The sequence below is a fragment of the Tenrec ecaudatus genome, chromosome 1 (assembly GCF_050624435.1).
Source record: "Tenrec ecaudatus isolate mTenEca1 chromosome 1, mTenEca1.hap1, whole genome shotgun sequence".
In the NCBI taxonomy this organism is placed as follows: Eukaryota; Metazoa; Chordata; class Mammalia; order Afrosoricida; family Tenrecidae; genus Tenrec; species Tenrec ecaudatus.
The window spans coordinates 29,825,869-29,848,490 of record NC_134530.1 but is presented as its reverse complement, the minus strand read 5'-3'; the positions used below and the strand labels follow the sequence as shown (position 1 = coordinate 29,848,490).

Genomic DNA, 22,622 nt, shown 5'->3' with positions numbered 1-22,622 from the left:
GGCCCAGGTGTGGCTCACGAGACACAGGGATGAGAAGCAGGTGGGGCAGGTCGTCAGGGCAGGGGGAGCAAAACACTTCCTTCCCTGTTGTCAGAGAAGATTGGGGTGCTCTGAAAGGGGGCCTGTGGAAACCTGTCCCCGGAGTGACTAAGCCCAGTGGCCCGGTGTGCAGCGAACCCCCTGCTCACAGGGCTACACTGTGGCCGGCCTCTCTCAGGCTGCTTCGTGCTGGCTGGCGGCAAGTAAGGACCGTGCTTCCCCTCAGAGCAGGGTGGGCAGCCGACTGACTCGCTCTCCTCCACCGGCCCCTCTCCGAGGCATCTCCGAACCAGGCAGCGTGAGGGCAGATGGAAGGGTGTTTCCAGAGGAATGGGGTTTCTCCATGCTGCTTCCCTAGGGCGCCTGGTTGAACAGCGATGTCACTCTGTTTGGGGACGATAGGCAGCTTTAATCAGCCAGTGTGGTTGTACTCTGTGCGTGTGCCGCAGTGTGTTGACTGCTTTGGACAGTCACTGGCTGGCTTTTCTAGATGAGCCAAGGCTGGAGTGAGAGCGGCTATTGGGGTGGGCGTTGGGTTTTGACGTTGGCTGAACTCGGCTTCAAATCCTGGCGCTCACTGATTTCTTGTGTGACTGTAGGGAAGTTGTTTCCTCCTTTTAGGCCCTGAATTCACCCCTCTGCCCAGCAGGGATACAACTCCCGTCTCCTAAGGGTTGCGTGAACATTTATTAATGATATTTTTTTCATGAGCAGTAGGCTGTTAGTGTTTAGCATCTGCCACGGGGCAGGCTCTGTGCAAAGATGGGTGAGATGACGCGTCACTGTTTCGGCCCAGGCTGAAGTTCATGTTACTGGTCTCAACCGTTCTCAGACGCAGCCCTGTGCACACTCTGGGTCACATTGGTGGTGGGGTACTATCTCGTCCTTAGTTGTTTTGCTGCGGGTGATGGGGGGGGTGTCCATCCGGGATGTGTTGGGGCCTCTGACTCTGGAGTTGGAGCTATTGGGGTTGCTCAAGGAGTATTTTTTGTCCTGTGAGGTTCACGGGCATGGGGAGATGCAGCCTTCCAATGGGAGTGTGTGCCCCGGGGAGCCGCAGCGGAAGCTGCTCTGGCTTATTGGTGAATCCTTGGTCCTTCTGAAGGTGTCAGGTTCAAGGTTTCCTTTACAAACACTCTTTGGAAGGCTCCCATTTGCTTTCTGTTCCACTCTCTCTTCCGTGGCCTGGCCTCCCGCCTGGCCGTCTCCTGGGGTTGGGGAAGGTGTCCCCTCGGCGGGCAGGGAGAACGGCTGGGGAGCGAGGTGGACGCGACTGTCACTTCTCCAGAAAGGTTCGTCACCACAGGACCAATTCTGATCCTGTCACTGTGCATGAAAAGTGGCACTGGGCCCCGAGGCAGAGTGGTGTCAGTGCCCGCTGGAGATGAAGGCAGCCTGACAGAAGCATTTCCGTGATGGATTCCCAGTTGGCGAGGGAGGGTGGTGTGGGGAATGAGACCCAGGCTCTTCAGTCACCGACCTCCCCTCGCAGGCAGTTTGCTGGTCAGCAGTTACACTTTTAATCAAGAAGTTTCAGGTGACGGATAGACTTCTCTCCAACATCCTGTGTGGTCAGTAATGAAATCTCTGTACGCCGAAGGACCGCCTGGAGCCGGCCTCGCTGCGGCCTCTTTTCTGGGCTGGCCAGGTGGGAAGGTGACGTCCAGCTCCGCAAGGTCAGAGCTGGTAGGCTGTGCCCTCCTGGGGGTGCTAGTGGCCAGGTGGCCCTGCCCCACGGTGGTGCTCAGTGGCTGACTTTGGGTAGCTGGATCAGGGCTGTGACGTTGTGTCTGCCTCAGTGGCATTAGGCTCTTTGCTGCCACGGGACTGGGAAGGTGTTCAGCCCCGAGGAGTGATTTTGTGCTTTTGTTTGTGCATAATCTGGCCTCCTTTGAAGAAAGGCCTGGCGAGCTGACTTCTGAGAAGCCAGCTGCTGGGACCCTGTGGAGCACAGGTGTCCCATGACCAGGGGGCGCTCACCAGCCGCTGGTCTTAGTTTTCATCCATCCTTCAGCCTTTGAAGGCAGCATCATGTGTCCATGGCTTCTTACGGCCCCATCTGTAGGAGCTGTTCCCACACTGAGGGATCAGCGAGTGACTTTTGGAGAACAGCATGCCCCCTCCCTGTGAGTAAGCACAGACCAGAGCTGAACCCTGGGGAGCCTTGTAACACGAGCGCTCTGCACCCCGCAGCCGGCTCTTACTGAACGGTGGCTCCTGGAGATGCGGCAGCGGGACCAGCTGGGACAGACACCGCTGGGGCGCTGTGTTTGTTTTCGAGGTGGGGGAGGGTGAGAGGGGGACATTTTGGTGGTAAATGCCAAGGGAGGGCAGCAACCCCAGATCCAAACTTGGGAGAGTGGTGGGTCCTTCCGTCTCGGGCAGAGCCCTCAGCTGTGGGCTGTCAGAGGCTCACATCGGAGTTCCCGGTGCTGGTGGCACTGCCCAGAACAGGTGGGCAGCGGGCCAAGCTGCATAGGGACCAGTACGACAGGTGAGATATGAGTGCCTGGCTTTGTTGCTGGCCTTTCCAAAGCCCTTCTCGGGACTTGGAAACAGAAACATAGTCTAACTACCTGCCAGCTGTAAGTGGTCATTCTTTCATCATTGCACAATAAAAGGTAATAGAATAACGATTGATGTCTGGCTACTGATGTTTTCATGTGTCTATGTTTTTCCGGCTGACAGTCTGTGATGATGGGAAATGTTTTCCGGGTGACACTGTGGTCATGATTGGTTAATCCACATTGAAGTCACGTGCAGTCTTCTCCAGGCCTTCACTTTTGCCACCTTGGGTTGGGGCGAAGGGCTGGGAGCTAGGTGTCCTTGGTGCTGAGCTGGTAGGCCTGTGCCCCACCCCAGCCTGCTGACCAGCTAGGAGGAACCCTGAGCAGGGAGCCACTGGCACAGCGGTGCTCCCTCCGAATGCCTGTGGACTTGGCTCCTTCATGATTTACGGTCAGTGGCCCAGTTTGCATGTCTCCATCGGTCTTAAGCAGAAGCAGCAGCCTCTGGTTGAGGGATGGAGAAGAGCTGCGCAGAGGGGAGGGGGTTGCACTGGGGGGGGGAGGTGGCTGTTAGAGACACAGGGACGGTGGGCCCCCCGGGCTGCCTTTCCAGACGTCCCCTCTGCCAGTGACCAGCAGGAAAGCGGGGGGTCGGAGCCAATCCCATTTCCATGGTAAACCAAAGAGACCCGTGGCTGTGCAGTGGCCCCTGACTCACAGTGACCCCAGAAGGTTTCCCCTTCTCCTTCGAGGTGCCCCTGGGTGGTCTGGAACCGCCCAGGCCTGGGGAGCCCCGGTGGCCAGCTTGAATTTCATCCGCCTTACTTTGACTCTCGTAATCATGTGGTCCCAAATTGGTTTTCGCTAGGGAGGTGTGTGTCGGGATCTGAGTTGGGGTCATCCTAGGGCATCGGAAGAGATGGCAGGGCCCGTGGCAGCGTCAGCACGGTCAGTTCAGGTGGGACTTCATGAGGAGCACACAGAACGTCTGGAGTTGGGACAGGCCAGTTGTCATGGCACTTAATATTTTTCAACTTTATTTATTTTGTTTTTAAGGAAAAACCTATTCTGTGCAGTTTCACAGCCTATCCCCTCCTCAAGTGGAAGCAGAGACCAACCAAACTGCACACTCACTGCCATCGAGTCCATGTGGACTCATAGCAACCCCCCTGTCCCCCGCCCCAGGGTTTCCAAGACCGTCAGGGTTTCCAGCAGGGGGAAGCCCAGTCGTTCTCCCTCGGAGCTGCTGGTGATTTCGAACTTGACCTTGTGCATCACAGTCCCAACGTGTACCATGTGAAACCCCACATTAGTTGCTGGGGCGAAGGCAGGCGACACCCCATTCCTTTCTGTGTCCCTTCTCTGCAGTCTGTCCCTGAGCCTCTGTCCTGCGGTTTCGGTTTTGCAGCCCGTGTATTTTCACACGTCCTTAAACCACCCCAACATCGTGGCCGTGGTAGAAGTGGTCAGCGAAGGCCGGAAGCGGGACGGCACCCTCCAGACATCGTCCTGCGGGTTTGGAATTCTTCAGCTCTTCAACTCCAAGCCAGAGTCTCCGACCTCGGTTTCCCTGGACAAACGGTACCCGCCTCCTGGCGTCTTTCATCCCTCCCCTCTCTCTCAGGGAGTTGAATGGCTGATCACTTGGAGGCGAGAGAAAGCAATCGGGTTTTCAGCCTGTGTTGTTCATATACCGTGAGGCCGGTGGCCTGCTGGGGTTTTAACAGGGTTTGCCTTTTCTATGGAAACCAAGGGATTGCTTTGTCTGCCAGACCGGGCACCAACTCTTGGGTGTGGGCATTGGGTTTGACGTAGGATGGGCATGAGGTCAAGCTCTGGCTCTAGCTGTGTGATTTCTGACAAGTTATTTAAATCGTTTGGCTCTGAATCTACTCATCTGGGAGGAAGGGGTGTGATGCCCACCTTCTACTTGGGCATTTAGTTATATTTTCTCTCTCGAGCTAGCCCATAAGCAGCAACAGTGAGCTGCTGGGCACTGGATGAGCCCCTGCCCCGGGCCAGGCCCTGTGTCAGCTGGGCCTGCAAAGATGGATGAGAGAACATGTCATTAATCAGCCCAGGCAAAAGAGTCTGTTATGACACCAGGTTAGCGTTCCTGCTGCTTGTCATGACTGACCTTGGGGCTGGCTAAATCTTTGATGGGAGGGGCAGCAACCCTGGCCTCTTCCTTTAGAAGCCAGTCCAACCAGCCTCTGTCCTGCTGGTCAGAAAAGCCTCCAGGTATTGCCACCTGTCCCTGAGAGGGCAGAGCCACCTGCCTTGAGCTGCCGGGGAGGTTGGGGATCCTAAACTGGGCCTTGACCTTGACTTTGAGCCGACTGTGTAAATAGCCCTTCTGTCCCAGGGGGTACCTGGGAAAATACCCCATTTGGCTTTACTTGTCCTTTCTGGTAAAGATTCGGGAACCTGTTGAGGGCAAAACACCCCTGAATCTTTACTGACCTGCCAGATCCACAACTACAAGGAAGTGCCTTCAGCACGGTCTTCCTAGGATGCCTGCAAGTCTTGTGGGTTTTCTGGGTGGGCTTCTGGCTCCAAGTTTGGGGCTGCGCTGGGCCAGCACTGAGTGTGTGCTGTGCTGTGCTGTGGCCGGGAGCCCTGAGGGCGTGGGGAGCCCCTTCCTACAGGGAACGTGGTTGTGCAGCACTGAGCCCGCATGTGGGTGTGGCAGTGGGGGCGGGGAACCCCACCTGCTTTCTGTGGGAACAAGTCCCACAGAGGTCGGGGTCTTAAACACAGGGCGCCGGCAGCTGATGTGTGCTGATGGCTCTTGTTTTCCAGGCTGAGGCTGTATCATGGCACCCCCAGAGCCCTCCTGCACCCGCTGCTCCAGGACCCCATAGAACGTAAGAGCAGGCCTGGCCTGATGGGGAGCCTGAGGCACCTGCTGGCCTCTTAGCTTCCCTGAACACCACCCACCATTACCTCTGACTTGTCGTCTCCACAAAAGCCACCAGCAACTTGGAATTTGGGTTTGGGTAGTGTGTCTTGTGGGCTCGGAGTTCGGGCCAGGCTTGGAGTATGGAAGGCACAGTCACCAGGAAGGCGGGCATTGGTCTGTGAGGAAGAACGGGGGCCACGGGGGTGAGGGGGTGCTCCTCTTGTCCACCTGTCTGTCATAGGCTCTGGCTACCTGAATGAGACCTTGGCGCTGAAGCCTGTTGGTACTTCCAGTGGGGCCAGCAGACTGAGGGGGTGGCTTCCAGCTGGGACAGATAGTGCCCACTCACACTTGTCCCCAGGAGGCTGTGCGGCTCCAGCCCCTGCCTGCGCCTTTCCCAGGAGAACCTTGCCCTCTGTGTGAGGGACCTGCCTTGGAGAAAGCCACTCCTGTTAGTGACTTGGAGAGCAGGAACCCCGGTAGGGAGCCCTTTCTGCCCTGACCTGCACCTGTGCTCAGTCTGGGACCCCATGAGCACCCTGGGGAAAGGCCAGCCCCAGGGGCCTCCCTGGAGGAGGAGGAGGGGCTGCAGGAGCGTGCAGAACAGGGCCAGGGCCAGCTGCTTACGACAGTGCACTATTGAGTCGTGCACAGCCACTGTGCATTTATTCAGAGACTGCTGCTCCCCTGGCAGGAACCCTGGGAACTGTGGGTTCAGCATCAGGCTGTGGGCTACAGTGTTGGAGGTTCAAGACCAGCAGCTGCTCCTGTCGAGGTTTAGTCTCCGAAACTCTGTGGGGCAGTTCCCCTCTGTCCTGTAGGGGTCCTTTGAGTCAAAATCGACTGCATGGCAGTGGGTCTTTTCCATCTCGGAGGTCTGCAGTGAGCAAGTCAGATTCCAAGCAGGACAGTGATGCCGTGAGCGGCTCCTGAGCTGGCAGAAAGCAGGGCGGGGCGGGGCGTGTGGGGGTTACCTGAGCAGGAGCTTGTTCTCTGAGACCTCCATGTGGAAGGCGTATTGTCATGTCGACACCTGGGGGCTCCAGCCACAGGGGACTCCGGGGCCCAGGCCAGCTTGGCCTCAGCGGAGGGCAGGAGGACTTGCTGTGTGGGCCTCTGGGTACAGGCACTCTCCAGTCTCCCTGCGATGGCCCTGTACCTGTCGCTGGCTTGGCCACTTGGGAAGGGAACAGGAGAGAGAACTGTTCAGCTGGATTAGAAACTGATTTCGTTCACTGCGGTGCTACCAGAGAGTTATTAGGATCGATTTCCCCTTTTAGACCGAAACAACCCAGCAATTTCTCCCTCTCTCTAGAAGAGCATATGTTCTGTTTGTGGTGTTTCTGAGACTCCCAGCTCATCAGCTGAGCTGTCAGAAGGAGTCTTCGGCTCGGCTCTCAAGTAGTGTACCTTCTCCCAGAACACAGGCACCTGACCGTGCTGGAGGGCTGCAGCCTGCAGTACACCCTCCGTCCCCACCCGGCCCTCCAGCCCGTGCTCCACCTCCTCCCCGAGAACCTCCTGCTGTCCGGCTCCCAGTGCATCCCCGGCCTCCTGCCAGCGCACGGAGGGGAGGCAGGTAAGGGCTCTTTTCTCTCCTCTAGCCGGGGGCGGGGATGTGGCCTGGCGTGGTGCGGGAGGATGCCCCTCAGCGTGGCGGGTGTTGTGGTGGTGGGGACTGTGTGCCGGTGTCCTGAAGCACCCCGCACGCCCCTGCAGTCCACAGTTCCTGTTTTCATGTGTGAGGTCAGGAAACCCTGCTGCTTGGTCCCTGCCTCCTGGGGAGGCTGTTTTAACCCAGAGGCACTCCCATGGGAGTAGAGGGCTCCATGGAGGTGGGGCTTATAGAAACAGATGCACCCTGGTGGGGCATGGCCCCTTGACTAGCCAGGAGACTCTCCTCCTCTCCCCGCCCCTTTCCCACCTGCCTGGTCTTGTCCCCGACTCCCCTGTTTCTCAGACGGTCTGGCTCTGAAGAGAGGACAGCCTCTGCTGAGCCCCAGGATGGAGCATTTGTGCTGGGAGGTGCCCACTCTGCCTGGATGCCATGCCACTTTCTCATGCTGGGCTCAGGTGCTGCTTGACTTGCTCGGTTTCCTGGACGGGTCCCGACGGTCGTTGCTGGCTCTCTTCTCACAGTGGAGTGATGGCAGGGGGCAACAAGTGACACACTACTCGGGCAGGAGTGCTCTGGGAATCCTGGGGGAGCGGGGCGTCCACCCTATGCTGGGGGCCTGCTTCAGGGTGTCGCTGGGCCCTCTGTAATTTTCCTGCATTCTCCCGAAATAGGGAGGAGATAGTACAGCTTTGTCACTGCTGCTCTTGGGACCTGAGTGATGCGACTCCAGCTTCAGCCATTGGCCACGGCAGGCCAGCCCCACTGTGATAGCTGCCTGCATCCACCCGAGCCCAAGAACCTGGGCACAGCCTTGCTGTAGAGGCAGTGTGGGGAAGCTTGCCTTACCTGGTGTTCGAGGTGCTCAGAGAGCGTGCTCCCAGGGAGGGACAGGTTGCTAAGCATGTGACTTGCTGGCAAGTGTCAGTAGAAGGACAGATGGAGTAGAAAGACACTTGATGGTGGCTCTTTCTCTGTGGCTGTCATGGCACATGCACTCTATAGCCATGTCATACGTGTCGGCTCTGACACCAGCAGGGTGCTGCAGATCACCAGGAGGCGGACGAAGCATGAGTGTGTGTGTGGGGTGTTCACTTTGCACAGAGCCCCAAGCCTCCCTTGCGCCCGCCTGCTGGTGGGCCATGAGTGAGCCAGTGATGCCCCCAAATGCACCACGGTCTGTGTGGCTACTGCTGGACTGTAATGAGCGGGCTGAGGCAGCGGAGCGGGCGTGAGCACTAGCTTTCTCAGGAGGGTGTGCTGACCTGGCCGAGGAGGGTAGGAAGCCGGGCAGAAGCACATTTTCACCCACTCCCCGGGGCGCCATTCCAGATTAATTTGACTCAGCCCTCCCCAACGATGCCCTTAAAGTATGACTGGTGACCTGAGCAGCTCTGTGTCTGCTTCCAACAAGTGTTACCCTCTCGGCTGTAAACGCTGCCTGCCTGGGAGCTCGTGGCATTGGAAAATAGTTTCTTTACTGGATAACAATTTATGGCCCCGGAAGGCCAGCCCGGGGCCAGCTCCCTGCTTCCGCAGCCCGCGGTGTTCATGATCTGATTGGCAGCGGGTTAGGCTTTGTTTTGGTGTCCCACTGCGAGTTGACTGGTGGTTCGGAGGTTAAATACCACAATAGAGGTGGCTTGGGTTTGTCTTACCTTTTTGGGTTCACCTGCCTTTGTAATACACATGCAGAGAGGGCCCTGGACCTCCCTGGGTCCTAGGGTCGGGGTGTGGCACAGCTCTAGTTCAACATCTCCACTAGGGTGTTGACATTGATCCAAGCTGCCGCCCTGGCCCAGGTGGCCCCAACCTGCCCAGGTGCATTTAGGTGAGCACTGAGTTGTCCTCACGGAGTGACAGAGAAAGGCTCCTTAGAGGCGGTGGGTCCTCGCACTTGGTGGCTCTCGAGCCAGTCCTCTGGCCGTGTCTGCACCTCTGGACCTGGTTTGACCTTTGCCGGTGGTTTGAGCAGTCTGGGCATTAGCTCCCAGGTTGGTGACTGGTTTGAGAGACCCGCTGTCTGCCAGAAGGGAGGCCATGCAAGGGCTCCAGGTGGGGAGGGGGGGACTGCTGGGCCAGCTATGGGGCCAGGCCTGCTGCTGTTCACCCAAGGCAGCCTTGAGTGAAGGAGATGTTGGAAGAGGGTCTCGTGGGGTCTTGGCCAGACATGCCATTTGGAAACGCCTTCGGCCCTCATTCACTCACCCTTTCCTTCACGCCTGCCCGCAGTGTCCCTGAACTTGGTCTTTGTTCTGTGGTTCTCCATCAGGTGAGGTGTGTCCTGGCTGAGTCCCATCCTCAGACTGTGGAGGAGCCGCTTCCTGTGAGGCCCCGTGTGCATTTCCATGTGTCCCCCTGCACATCACCTAGAGCCATCACTAGGCAGGGGGTTCTTGCTGGTTGAAAGCTCGCCAGAATGCCCATTTCTCTGCAGCCCCTTCCTGGGAACCCCCAGCACGAGCCAAGTTATGAGGGGGCTGTGTGCTCCCACCTGAGCAGTGCTGTAGCTGGGAGCTACAGCCAAGCCTGACCATACTTGAGCCAGCTGAAGCATGGTCCAGCCATGGAGTAGAAGGTTCGACTCCAGGCTGCAGCTTCTTGACTCTGCTGCCGGTTGAACGAAGGCTCAGCAGCCTGCCGATGGGATTCTGGTGGAGGAAGAAGCCAGAGGCCTAGAGCGGGGAGAGTGGTGGCCTGACCTCCTGCCTGTGTATTTTTCTCTGCACACTGGCGGCAGCAGCCACGGGGCCTGCCCTTGCAGACGTGTGTGGGAGGGACGAGAAGGATGGGCAGGCGTCAGCCTCTGAGCCTTCTTCAGAATCACGGATGGTCTTTTAAAAAACTTTGTATGTGTTGTAGGTGAAGGTTCACAGGCAGATCTTCAGTTTCCCACTCAATGAGCCGATCCGCATGCGTTTGTTTCGGGCATCCACTGCAGTCCCCAGGGCGCCAACACGCGCCCGCTTCCTCCCAGGGTTCCCGCTTCCCTCCCTCCTCCTGTCAACTCTGTCCTGGGTGAGTGCTGCCCTGCAGGACCCTACGTCGTCATTTATCCTAAACACTGTGTGTGCGGGAGGCCAAGGACCAGAGTCTGGGGTCCCACCAGTCTCTCTCCCACCAGTAAGCCTGGTGGTCTCTTGAACAAACCTGAACCTGCTGTGAACGGTCTTTGCTGAGTTGTGCTGGGATCTGCTTCTTGGCCTCTCCTCCCGGTGGCCTCGTTGGCTGTTCAGGAAGAACCGGGCTCTCGCCAGGCTGCACTCTCTCTTGGCTCAGCATCTTGAAGACTGAGTGCCTGACCGAGGCAGGCCAGGGAGCAGTGACCGCAGCCACAGGCCAGTCTCAGAAAAGGCTCTGTCTACGCTCCTCCCAGCCTTGCTGCGGGGGCCTGCAGCCCACCGTGTTTGCCCTGGGCTGAACATGGAGTAGCCTGGAGGATACAATGGTTCGATCCTTGCCGGAAAACCAGACTTCCAAAATAGAGAGGTAGCAAGCCTACCTCTCGGTTTCTTTTTCTTCTTCACTTAGCTCACTGGAGCAGGTACTCCGGCTGTCCTCAGGCATGGTGCCCCCCCCCCGCCCCCCAGCATCAGGGTTTCCTGGTTCTGCTCTGCTGGGGAACCCTCCCTGAGCAGCTGGAGGTGCCACTGTGCCCTGAGCCCCGCCCCGCGCCTTGGCAACCCTCCGGCCTCCGATCTGTGCCCCTGCTGGCCGAGAACCCGCTGTTGCTGGGGGAGGTGATCTGATTTAAAAACAGAGCCAAACAAAGCAAAAAACGATTGTGGGACTGTACGTAAAAATGTACCATGAAAAGATAGTGGGCTACAACGGAACAAAGCTGCTATCTTAAGCACGTGTGCGTGTGTAATTTGGGAGTGTCGTGTTCATGATGCTATGCCACCGTCACTCATGCCTACTTGCAGAATGTTTCCATCCCCCAAACAGAAACAAAACTGCCTTTCCCTGCTCCCGGTGTCTCCTCTGTCTGCACTTGTCTGCTTGAGGGGTCTCGTAGACGTGGGACCGTGTAGCACCTGACCTTTTGCTCGGCATCAAGCTCAGCATCATGGGTCAGGGCGGCGTTTCTTGTTAGAACTGAATAACAACCCCATGCCCACATGCACAGCCCACGTCGTATTTAGCTGCTCCTCAGTGGGCAGACCCTGGGGTGGTACTCACCTGTTGGCTCTGGACTTAACCTGGACGCTGCTCCGTGCTGCTCCTTGCGGCCACAGTGGGTTGAGCACAGCGCTTTTGCCTCCTCCTCCCGCTCTTCCCCTCCTCTCACTTCCTGGTTTCCCAGCTGTAGTGAGTCCTGAGGCGGTGCTGCCATGCCGCACAGGCTGGGGACTGGGCAGGCGGAGAGGTGTGTGTTGAACACCTTCCTCTACCCTGGAGGTGTGTGTTATGTGTTGGGCTTCTAACCACAGATAGGGTCAGCAGTTCCAATCCACCAGCCTCTCCTTTGGAGAAAGATGAGGCTTTCCCTACAACTAACTCCACAGCAGTGAGTTTGGCTGTTTGGTTTGTAACAAGGCGAAAGGGTGTTATTTTTGCTGTGATTTCTCCAGCTTCGAGTTTTAGGTCAACCTTTCTTTTCCTTTGAACCCTGGAATTGGCTTTTAAGATCTAAGACCCAGTATCTAAATACTTAAGCAATCCTGGGAACGCCGGGGGGGGGGGGGGGGGGGGAGACAGTGCTAGGGCCAGTACTGGAGAGATGGAGGCGGTGGGGAAGTGGGAGTCAGACTCTGGAGACTCAGTGGTCACTGGGGAGCTGTTGGCTGGCTGGCTTCCTTCTGTTGGTGACTGTGTCCAGAGCCGCCTTGCCCTCGCAGGTGCCTGCTCAGCTCCCCCAGGAGCACACAGTCAGGGAGGTGTGGGGGGTTCTCATCAGGACAGGGCCTTTGCCTTGTGGGGCCCCAGCCCAAGCTGTGCTTTGGTTGGTGGTTGCTCTGCTATGAGAGGGCTTTAAAACGCACGTGAAAAAGGGGTTTAAAGAGGATGGATGTTTCCCAGAAGTTTTCTAGATCCCTGTTGTCTATTCAGGTGTGTTCCTGGGTGGGTTCCGGGCGACTCCAGGCAAACTGGAGCAAACCAGAGACGAGGCAGTGGGCCGCGTTCTTGGCAGAGGGAGGGTGAGCGCATTCTGTAATCTGGGTTCTCTGGATTGCAGATTCTAAAATTCACTCCCTGTGGCAGATTTGGCCCTGCCAGAAGAATTTGCATTTGTTTAATCAGTATTAGCACCCTGCTGGGTGTGTGCCCCTGCAGTTGCTTGTGGGCCCCTCCGCCGAGACCCCCGTGGGTGGCTGCAAGCCATCTCAGGGGTAATCTCTCCTTGCTTCAGGTGATGCCCTTCGAAAGCCTCGCCTCCACACGTCTGTCACCTGGTACCTGGATGATTTGTTCTTCAACCTGTACCCCTCGCTGGAGAAGTTTGAGGAGGAGCTTCTGGAGGAGCTGAGGAGCGATCGCCTCCGGGAGGTACTGCTGCGTCGCATGGGGCACCGCTGTGTGTGGGGGGTGGTGGCTCCTGTTGCCCAGTCCCCCTGAGGACGGGCTGTGTGGCCACGGAGGCCTCGTCCTGCTCCCCCCTTCCAGGGGCCGACAGGGACACTCTTCTGTGCCCGGTGTGCAATCTGCCGTTGTGGTCACAGACTAGTGTCCATGATGGGTGCACCTGGTTAATGCACCCGGCTGCTAACCGAAAAGGTGCTGGCTCCAGTCTACCCAGAGGCACCCAGAAGAAAGGCCTGGCGATCGTGTCTAAGAAATCAGTTAGTAAGGACCCTGTGGAGCACAGTTCTACTGTGACACACGGAGTAGCCGAGACTCAGACCCAGAGCTGGTCATCCCGCTGGACGCCAAGCCCCACGGCCCCTCCTGCCCGCCGCCTTCACGTCTGGCAGCCACAAAGGTGCTGCTCCCTGGAAACGATCCCTCAGCGGGCCCTGCCCGCCCAGCACGCATTCCACATGGATTCTGACCCCAATGTTGCAGGCCTCATTGCAGAGCCTGCGAGTCACTGGTGAGCGCAGGGAGGCCCGTAAAGCAGGTGCGCGCTCAGAGGACCCTCTGAGGGTGTTTGGCCCATTTCAAGGATAGCTTTTTCCTTCATCTGGGCAAAGTGGCCTCCTGACCTCCCCAGAGGCACCACTAGAGAGCCAAATTGACCAACCCCCTCCTCTCCCTGTCTCTGCTCCACCCCCCACACCTCTGCGTTCCCAGAAGAGGAGGGAGCTTGTGCTGCTCTGAGCAAGCTCTGGTCTCTGCCTGATCTGTCACCGCAGGTGGGCCAGAGGGAGCTGCCCAAGGAGAGGCCACCCACTCAGGGATGATGAAGGCCTCTATTCCCCGAGGGCCCCTCTCCCAGCACAGAGCTAGTACTTAGTGATTTATGAAATATGAAGAAAGGACGTCCACCCACTGGGGGCAGAGACCAGTCTAGACAGGACTTCCGCTTACCCCTCTCATACCAATCTTACCGTGATGTACGCTCATCGACACGACCGGTGCATAACTCCCAAGTGCCCTGAGGACAGTGGGTGCACTCTGGAGAGCATGCTGCAGCCAGCACCTGTAGAACCCTCCTGGGGGCATCCTGGCTCTCCCCGCCTCCCACCTCCCCCTAACTGCCTGTCCCTCCCCCCCCCCCTTCCTCCCCTGTCTCCTGTCCCCGTCTCCCCGCCCTGGCTTTCACTGGGGTTTTCTCTTCCTGGTATTTATAGTCTTTCCACCTCTACAAGAACTTGGGAGCCTTGGAGGTGTGACCCAGTGTGGGCTGGGTGCTGACCATGAGTCAGCAGCTTGAACTGTGCGTGCACTGAGCTGACAAACGAGGCTGGCCCCCCCTTCGGCGAACACTTACAGCCTCAGTGACCTGGGAGAGCCCCTCTCCTGTCACCACCCACAGGGTCGCTCGGAGTTAACAGCGCAGTGTCTGAACTACAGGGATCTGTCCTCCTTAATGTAGCAAAAGAAAACCTTTATTTCCAAAGAGGGTCATAATTAAAGGTGGTGGTGGCCTTAAGTGTCCCTGAGTCAGTTAGTTACAACTCATGGCGACGCTGTGCAGCAGGAGCAAATGCTGCCCAGGCCTGCACCATTTTCACGGTCGTTCCTCTGTCGGACCCATTGCTGCAGCCTCAGTGTCCCTCCATCTCATGGAAGGTGTTCCTCCGTTTCACCGACTCTGCTTTACCAGGGATGGCCCCTCCTGATGACGTGTGCAGAGCACGGGACACCAGCCTCACTTCTCAGGAGTGCTCTGGCTGCGTCTCCCCAGCACGGACATGCCCGCTCTGTGCTCCACAGGCTTTTGAGCCCATGGCACTGTCACCAGTTTTCAACAACCAATCCCACAAAGGCATCGACTTTTCAAGTCTTCCTGAGCCACTGCCCGACTTCCACATGCGTAATGAGGCAGTTAAAACACCATGGCTGGGGCACCGGAGTCCTCCAAGTGGTCTCCTTGCTTTTGTCCAGTGCAGCGTGCCCTTTGACTTCTTGCCTGGGCAGGGCGGGGGCTGTTGCTTTCGTTGCCTGTGCTGCTGAGGGGTGAGGGTGGGCACCCTTTTTGTAGAAGTACTGTCTCCCTTGGAATCCCTGGGCTAGATGTGTGCGTTCCCTGAGGAGTTGACAACGTGGCCTTTCAAGATCATGAACCCGTTAGCTTTGTTTACTGGCTCATTGCCTGTGGGTGGCCCCAGGACACCATGCCCTTGGGTGCAAGGTCTGGTTGAGACCGGGGCGTCCGCCCTTACCCCGCCCTCCCTTTGCAGAGCTCCACTGTGCTTTGCAGTCATAGATGGTCTGCTTGTCCCTACCTGGGGGCCTTGAGCCTGGAGCTCCTGATCCTGTAAGCTCCCACGTCCTTCCCAGCGGGTCATCTTGGGGAGGCCTCCCCCTCCTCATTGCCCAGAATGGTCCCTCCCTGAGGCTGCTCCTGTACAAGCTGGTGACTCCCTCTGTTGGGTGCTTGCTCCCTGAGGGTGAGAACCTCGCCCGCCTTGCTTTCCGCCCATGCAACGTGCCAGGAACAGTTCTTGACACACAGTCGGCAAGCCCCTGTGAGTCAAAGTAGAACTGGCCTCGGGAGGGTTTTGAGGGGTGGAGTTTTGGGAAGCAGATCTCCAGGCCCATATTCTGAGGTGCCTCTAGGCAGACTCCTGGGGAGCAGCCGAGCACATTAACTGGTCACGCTACTCGGGGACTCCGTTTGTCACCCAGCAGGAGTCTCACATGTACTTGTTGGTGAATTGATGATGTCGTCACTGGGAACCCATTCGTCGTCTGTGTGGCGGGTCAGGTATTAGTGATATCTATAGAGCTGAGGTGGGCTTGGCTTTGTTAGGTTTCACTCTGCACCTCTCTTTGAAGACGCAGTGCTATGCGCCATGGCCTCGTGAACTAGACCAAGCGAAGAAGTAGCGGGTTCACACGTTTCCTTGGTGTGGATCCTGCTGGTTTCTTCCCTTTGTCCACTTCACAGCTTTGCTTGGCCTCCTCTTTCGCCCGCCCAGACCCATGTGCAGCTCGGAGGGGTGAGGCATCGGGAGGGTGCCTGCTGTTGTCTCATTGCTCAGGCTGGCTCGCCGGAGGGTGGAGATGGTTTAAGACTATCAACGCTGAATTTCATACATTCCCATAAAGTCACTTGATGCTGCACGCTTCTTGTCTTTGTGCTCCTACTCCCCTCTCACCGCCAGGCCCCTCGCCACCCCCACGGCTGTATTTTCATTACCCAAAGACTAATGGGCCGCATGTAGGTTCACTCAGCTTGATTAATGGACAGGGAAGAGAATGTGAAAATTCAAGGATCATTCTGCACAGATCACATAATTTAATAAACAATAATCGCCTGGGGCACTATCCTTGCTCATTTGTTAGCATGCCTGGGAATTTTTTTGTGAAGATGAAACACTTTAATATCTGGTGATCACTGTGGGGCAGGTTCATTTTTATTGGTTTATGACTTACTGCCCCAGACCACTCTTTCTTCCAGCCTCCCTTCTACCCCCGGCCCCCGGGCTGAGTACAGGAGGGGCCAGGGCTTCAAACTGGACACGCTCTGCCTCTGACCCAGTGAGGGCGTGGGCTGACTAGTTGGTTGTATGTGACAAGTGTCAACCCCTGGGAACGTGGAACAGGAGCTGGGCGTCCGGGGCACCAGGGTGTGTGCAGAAGCTCATTAAACTGCCAAGAGCAGGCACGTGTCAGAAGCTTCCAACATGCACCTCGGCTGCCAGTGGCCATGGGATGACACCCCTGTCGGCCCCTTGGTTGGACTTGTCCGATCTGTCACATCTTCTTACAGTCCCTCTCTTCTGGGGACTCGGCCCCACAAGGCCTCATCCTGGCCCTTGTGTGCCTTTGCAGGGGAGCAGCCCTGGGGACAGCAGCGCCCTGGAGATCCGGGAGCGGCGACTCTGTGTGGGTGTGCACAACGGGCTGGCCTTCCTGCAGAGGCCGCAGGTGGTTGTGCTGGTGCCTGAAATGGAGGTGGCCCTGACGCGCTCCGCCAGCTTCAGCAGGAAAGTCAGCGCCTCCAGCAAGAGCAGGTACCTTGGGGAAGGCCGGCTTAGCCTCGGGAGGGGGTGGTTGGGACACGGGGCGCAGGCACTAGGTCATCCATGGGGCTGGGTCGGGGTGTCGGGGGTTCCTCCCTGTGGCCTGTTGCTGCTCTTCCCCAGTTCACGGTGAGGCACACATCGCTGAGGCTTTCCCGGGCGCATCCTGGGCGCTGTCTGTGGAGGCCCGCATGTCGTTCCTCCCAGAGATGACTCTGTGACTGGCTTTTTGTGTGACAGACAGAGTGACATCTGTCCTGTGTGACACAGAGGCCCAGTCCAGGTGTACCCTCCTGTCTCAGGTCACAGATAGATACTCGGGGCCAGGTGTTCCCTCTTGTCCTCTCTCGGGGTGGGGGGCAGGCCAGCCCTCAAGGCAGCCCCTGTTCCAGAGCCCTCTGTGTAGGTGTGCCCTCTGTCTCTCCACCTGCACACGACCTCTGGCCAGTGAGGGCGACGCAGAAGCCCTGGCTGGGGAGCAGTCTGGAGCACTGGGAAGCACACACCCGTGCAGCGCCACATGCTGCTGCCTGCCTGCTCCCATGCCCTCGGTGCTGTTCGTGTCATCTTGGGTGGTGTGGGGGCAGGGGCAGCGGGTGCCCCCTTTGTTGTTGGCTGGGGGTGTGGGGGCTGTGGGGTGCTCCCCTTGTCTCTCACGGGTTGGGCTGGGTGCAGGGCACAGAGGGGCTGTCACTCTCATGAGCTTCGTTGTGTGTTCTGATCCAGCTCTGGAAACCAAGCTCTGGTTTTGAGAAGCCGCCTTCGACTCCCCGAGATGGTGGGCCACCCGGCGTTCGCGATCGTCTTCCAACTGGAGTACGTGTTCACTGCCCTCTCGGGGCTGGACGGCAGTGTAAGCGCGGCCTCTGTGCATGCGGGTTTCCTCGGGCCGGGCCCCAGGCTCGCAGGAGCCACGGAGCCAGCAGGAGCATTCCTTCCATTGAAGCGGAGTCATTGGTGTTAGCGGAATGGATAGCAAGCAAGGAATAGGATTCTAGAAACTTCTTCCTAATGACGGTTTTGTTATCATCATCTCCCACTTTTAGGGTAATAGTGCATTCTGCTGGCTGATAGTAATAGATCAGTGGCTTCCTGTTTCAAAATAGCATTAATTCATAATCATCCAATTGATACTCTATCGCTTAGCTTCATTTATGAATGGTGTATACTTATTTTGCTTTTAGATGGAATAATCCATTTTTAAAAGAAGGCGCAGTTTCATCCACGTGTCAGTTTGAGAAGTCTGTATAGACAAGTATACAAGGAACGTGTGCAAACCTTGTGCTAAATATGTAGGGGGTTTAGCTCCACTCGGCCGTTGGGGTGCCTGTGGAAGGTGGCTGTGCAGTCGCTTGTAAGTTCCTTGTGATGTGGTGGTGGTCTGCCATGGACTGTCAGACTGCTTGCTGTCACCGAGTGAGTGCACTGTGTTCTGGAGAGGAGATGCGCCCGGGCACGGAAGGATCTTTCACGCGGGGTATGGTACTTGTGTGGAACGACGAGGTGACTAGGCGTCCGTCGGGGACCACCTCTCCTTGCTCACAACTCGTTTTGAGGCAAATTTCAGACCTAATTTTCATCTGTTAGCACCAGCCTGTGCATTTCTTTCTTTTTAAAAGTAATACCCATTTATCATGGCAAATTTCAAACATCTTCTCAAGTAGAAGTAAGCACATGATGAATCTGTGTACCCATCACTGAACTTCACAAGTTGGGGCACATGACCATGAGCAGACAGGAGCTGTCTGCTTATCTCCCTCTCCTCTGTCTGTCCCCGCTCTCTGCCCCTACCACATTATGTTCGAGCAAATCCCAGACGTGTGTTATCCACCCATTAGGATGCCAGTTTGCCTTAGAGACAGCACTCCTGTCATGTGGTTGGCTGTTGTTTGAGTTGCTGAGGATCCTGGGTGGCACAGTGGTTACGCATTGGACTGATAAACAACAGTTCAAAACCACCAGCCGTTTCCTGGGCGAAAGATGAGACTTTCTACTTCTGTAAAGAGTCACAGTCTCAGAAACCCACAGGGGCAGTTCTCTCCAGCCCCATAGCGTCGCTGTGAGTCAGAATGACTCAATGGCGGTGACCTTAGCTTAGTTTATTTCTCAGTTTAGTGATTAGAACATAGGGCTTTCCAGGCTGCCATCTTCATGGGAGCCGACTGCCAGGTCCTCTGCTGAGCTGCCGGGTGGGTTCAAAGGGCCCACCTTTTGGCTACCAGCTGAGCACTAACCATTGTCCCACAGGGGTTCCTTTAATACCATGTTCACCTCTGAAAACGTAACTTTCTCAAGGTCCGCCAATGTAGGGTCTACCGTGAGTGTGTGTTTTTCAAGGGTACTCTGTTTCGAAATGGGCTTGTAGACCCTGAGTGATTGCTGAGTGATTCCTTCACGCCTGAGCTGGGCTGCCTGCACTGGCTCCCCGGCCGAGACCGGGGTGTCCTGGAAGTGTGAGTTAGTCTCAGGATGGCCTTACCACCCTTAGCCAGCATGTGCTGCTTTGGTCACGATGCCTACAAACCCAGCAGGCTGAGCTCCTGGCAGTGGGTGCCTGGGCTCCATGCTTCAGAGCAGGAGCGCAAAGCTTCCGCCTCTCTCGGCTCTTTGTAGAAAGACTCATCCATAAACAGCGTGGCCACGAGTGGACTTTTGAGCCCTAGAGATTTTGTAGTCTCAAAAAAAAAAAAAAAAAAAGCTAGAAAACACTTTGGAAAAGACACATCTCTTTTTTAAATAAATGGTTGCATTTTGCAGCTCGCCCAAACCGCCCAACCCTTTTCCTTATAATCTGCCTTTTGATTAGCTGGGAACAAGGATATAACTCTTGTTGTGGGATTTCAGGACATGGGGACAGTGCAGCCACATGAGGTCACACAGGGCAGCTGTCAGCTCTGCAGGGCTCGGGGTGTGGTTCTGACAGCAGAATTGGGTGGGAGAAGGCCACATGTTTATGTCAGGATAGGTAAAGACCTACCGCCCCCTCCCCCCCCCCCCCGGGTTTGCACAGTTGAAAGCAATCTCGTTTTTTGTTGGTCATATGGAACAGTGACTCCCCTCCCCAGATCTCTAATTTACACCTATTGATTTGGTAGTATTGCTTGGAGGAGCCCTGGTGGCTTAGTGTTTACATGTTAGCTTGCTAACCACAAGGTTGGCAGTTCAAAACCACCAGTGGCTCTGCTGGAGATAGATGGGGCTTTCTTCTGTCATAAATAGCAGGCCCAGCCCCCCGGGAAACATCCTTGTACATATGTCATATAGTCCACGTCTGTCCTAGATTTACTCCTCAGATTCCCTCACTTTAAATTTCCTAGAGGTCTTGGGCTAGGCGGTGAGATGTTAACCACAGGGTCAGCGGTACGAGCCCACCAGTCGCTCCGAGGGAGGCAGGTGAGGCTACCTGCTCCATAAGCGGCTGCAGTCTCAGGAAGGGGTCATTACGTGTTGTGTAGCTTCATTACGGGTTGGGATGGACTGGATGGCTGAGGACTGCTTTTTCAGTTGTTAAGTTTTGAGGGGTTTCCTTGAGATCTTTCAGAGGCGGGGTGACCCTGACCGGCTCCCCTGGGTTGGAGAACATGGGCCTCTGCGGCACTGGAAAGCGAGCTCCCAGGTGTTCGCGAAGCTGGCTGAACACCGGGCAACATCTAGTTGTGCTAACATGGGCCAATGTGGTCCGAGCCCAGCTGATGGCAGCCGGCTGTAGCTGCTGAGGTCTCCTCAGCAGTGGGTGGTGGGCTCCAGGCAGCTCGTCCGCTGGATGAGTCCATGCTGACTCCCAGTGACCCTGTAGGACAGGGCAGAACTGCCCCTGTGGGACTGTTTACGGGGGTGGAGAGCCCCGTTTTTCTCCCGCAGAGCTGCTGGGGCTTTCGGACGTCTAGCCTTGCGGGTAGCATTCCACCGTGGACCCACTAAGCCACCTGGGCTCTTCTAAGGCAGCCGAAGCCTCCAGTGACAAAAGGCCCAAACCGACCAGCAGACCCCTCCCCCCTCCAGCCCCCCCGTGCTTGAGGGTAGAGCTGCGCTGCCCGTTTCAGGGACTGCTTCTCTTGGAGACAGATCACGAGGTCTTCCAAGGCACCTCTGGGTGCGTCTGAAGCACCCACACACTCCTGGAGTCACCAGCGCTGGCAGCCTAGCGCTGCTCTGCCACAGAATTGCTCTTGGGCCACCCACGTGCTTTGAGGTACAGGCCCCCCCCCACCTGGAGCAGGTGGGCTTGAGGGAAACCCACAAATCCTGAGGGTACGTAGACTGGTGCACGGCAATTGAACGGCCTCTAGTCCCCACTGACCCTGCCGACGTTTTGGAGAAGCAGCGATCAATAATGCACTAACCGTCTCTTTTCGTTGGACTATTAAAAACAAAAGTGGGAGAAATGGCTATTTATGTAACTGACAGATCTCCACACGGAGGAGCTTCGGACTGATGGAGAACTGAGAGACCCAAAGTGACTCTGGGCTGGGAAGATGCGGTACTGGAATCACGTCATCCGAAGAATCAAACCCAGAGGAGCTACATGAGTCGCATGGGCATTTGGACACATACTTTCTTTCAGACCCTGCCCCCGCCGCCCTCCGCCCTCCGCCAGAAGGGTTTCCCACAATTGATTTTTAAATGAATGTTCTTGTCGTGAACTAGGTGGGAGATGTTGGAGCGGCTTCTGATCCTGTAATCACCACCTGTGTTTTGCAGGAGAAGACCGCTGTGAAGAAGAGTCCGAGCATCATTGGAGCCTGTAGTTTTCCCTCACTCCCATGGAGTCGCCGTTTCCCTAACAGCTTTATGATCATTCGACTTCTGGAGAGCAGGGGCGTTCTGTCTGCTTCTCAGTGGTGCATGGCCATTTGCTCAGTACTGTTTAGAATCTGCCACCTCCAAGATTCTTCTTGCAGGAGCTGGGAGAGGCAGCCACGGTGGTACATTTGTCTGTTGGAGGTTGAAAAGTTCGGCCTGCAGTCGTGTGTTGGGGTGTCTTGCTTTTCTGAGAAGTACTTGGACCTCCAGGATAGGTGTGTGTGTGTGCGTGTGTGTGTGTGTGTGCGCGCTTTCCTCTCCTCTCCTCTCCTCATTGAGCTGCAGGGACCCATGTCCCTGTTCTCCCCGTAGAGGGGATACACACGTGACAGTTGGCCAGCCTGTGTGCGGCTGAAAGATAACACAGGGCCCTGCTGGAGTGGGTGGTTTGAGGCCCAATGTCACTCGGGGAAGAGACGTGCCTTTGAAACTTGATGCTGATTTGGAATTTGAGATGTGGCTATGGAAGCTTCTTCGGGGTGGAGTCAGATGGGCAGGCACAGCCTGGCGAGATGTTTGCTGTCCTTTAGTGTATGTGGGAATTGCCTGGGTCCTGGCGAGATGTTGGCCGTCCCTTAGTGTATGTGGGAATTGCCTGGGTCCTGGCGAGATTTTGGCTGTCCCTTAGTGTATGTGGGAATTGCCTGGGTCCTGGCAGGGATGCTGACAGTTCTCACCCAGGTCTGGCCCAAATTAGCAAGTCCACCAGCCTTGGGCTCCCAGTGCACCCCAAAAAGTGGGTTTTTCGTGTATCGCCATCCAGCAGGCATGAGACCCATGCCACTCTATGAGTGGTGGCCCCTCCTACAGGGCCAGCCCCCCTCCCTGTGGCCCTGGGAGATGCTGCTGGACAAGAGCGTGGGCAGTGCCCTCCGGAACCATGGGAAACCCTGGCTCTGCTGCTGCTCCTCTGAGGGTGCAGCTGCCCTCTGGATCCTTCAGGTTCCCTTTGCAGGCATCTTGGGTCCAGAGTACACGCTCCACTCCTGGCTCTTGCTAGTAATACCTCTTCCTGCTTCTGAGAGGCTCATTATATACACAGTAAGGGCATCCTGTTTGTAATTACCCATAGGTGATTCCTCATGATCAGTGTCCTCCCCATCCTTCTTCCCAGACCCAGGCAGGCAAAGGTAGCTGGGTAGGGGTTAGATGCTTTGGCTCTAAGAGCCACATGAAGTAAC

At 56.7% G+C, this 22,622-nt stretch overlaps 1 protein-coding gene across 5 annotated transcripts in view; it reads left to right on the top strand.

The window, feature by feature from the left end:
- Nucleotides 1–22,622, top strand: part of NPHP4 (nephrocystin 4) — a 107,945-nt gene that overhangs the window by 16,623 nt on the left and 68,700 nt on the right. For all 5 annotated transcript variants that reach the window (XM_075550461.1, XM_075550452.1, XM_075550433.1 and 2 more), the window contains exons 4-9: nt 3,955–4,127; nt 5,349–5,413; nt 6,869–7,027; nt 12,417–12,553; nt 16,448–16,629; nt 17,365–17,491. In XM_075550461.1, coding sequence (XP_075406576.1) covers nt 3,955–4,127; nt 5,349–5,413; nt 6,869–7,027; nt 12,417–12,553; nt 16,448–16,629; nt 17,365–17,491 — 843 coding nt within the window. The remainder of the gene's footprint in view (nt 1–3,954; nt 4,128–5,348; nt 5,414–6,868; nt 7,028–12,416; nt 12,554–16,447; nt 16,630–17,364; nt 17,492–22,622) is intronic.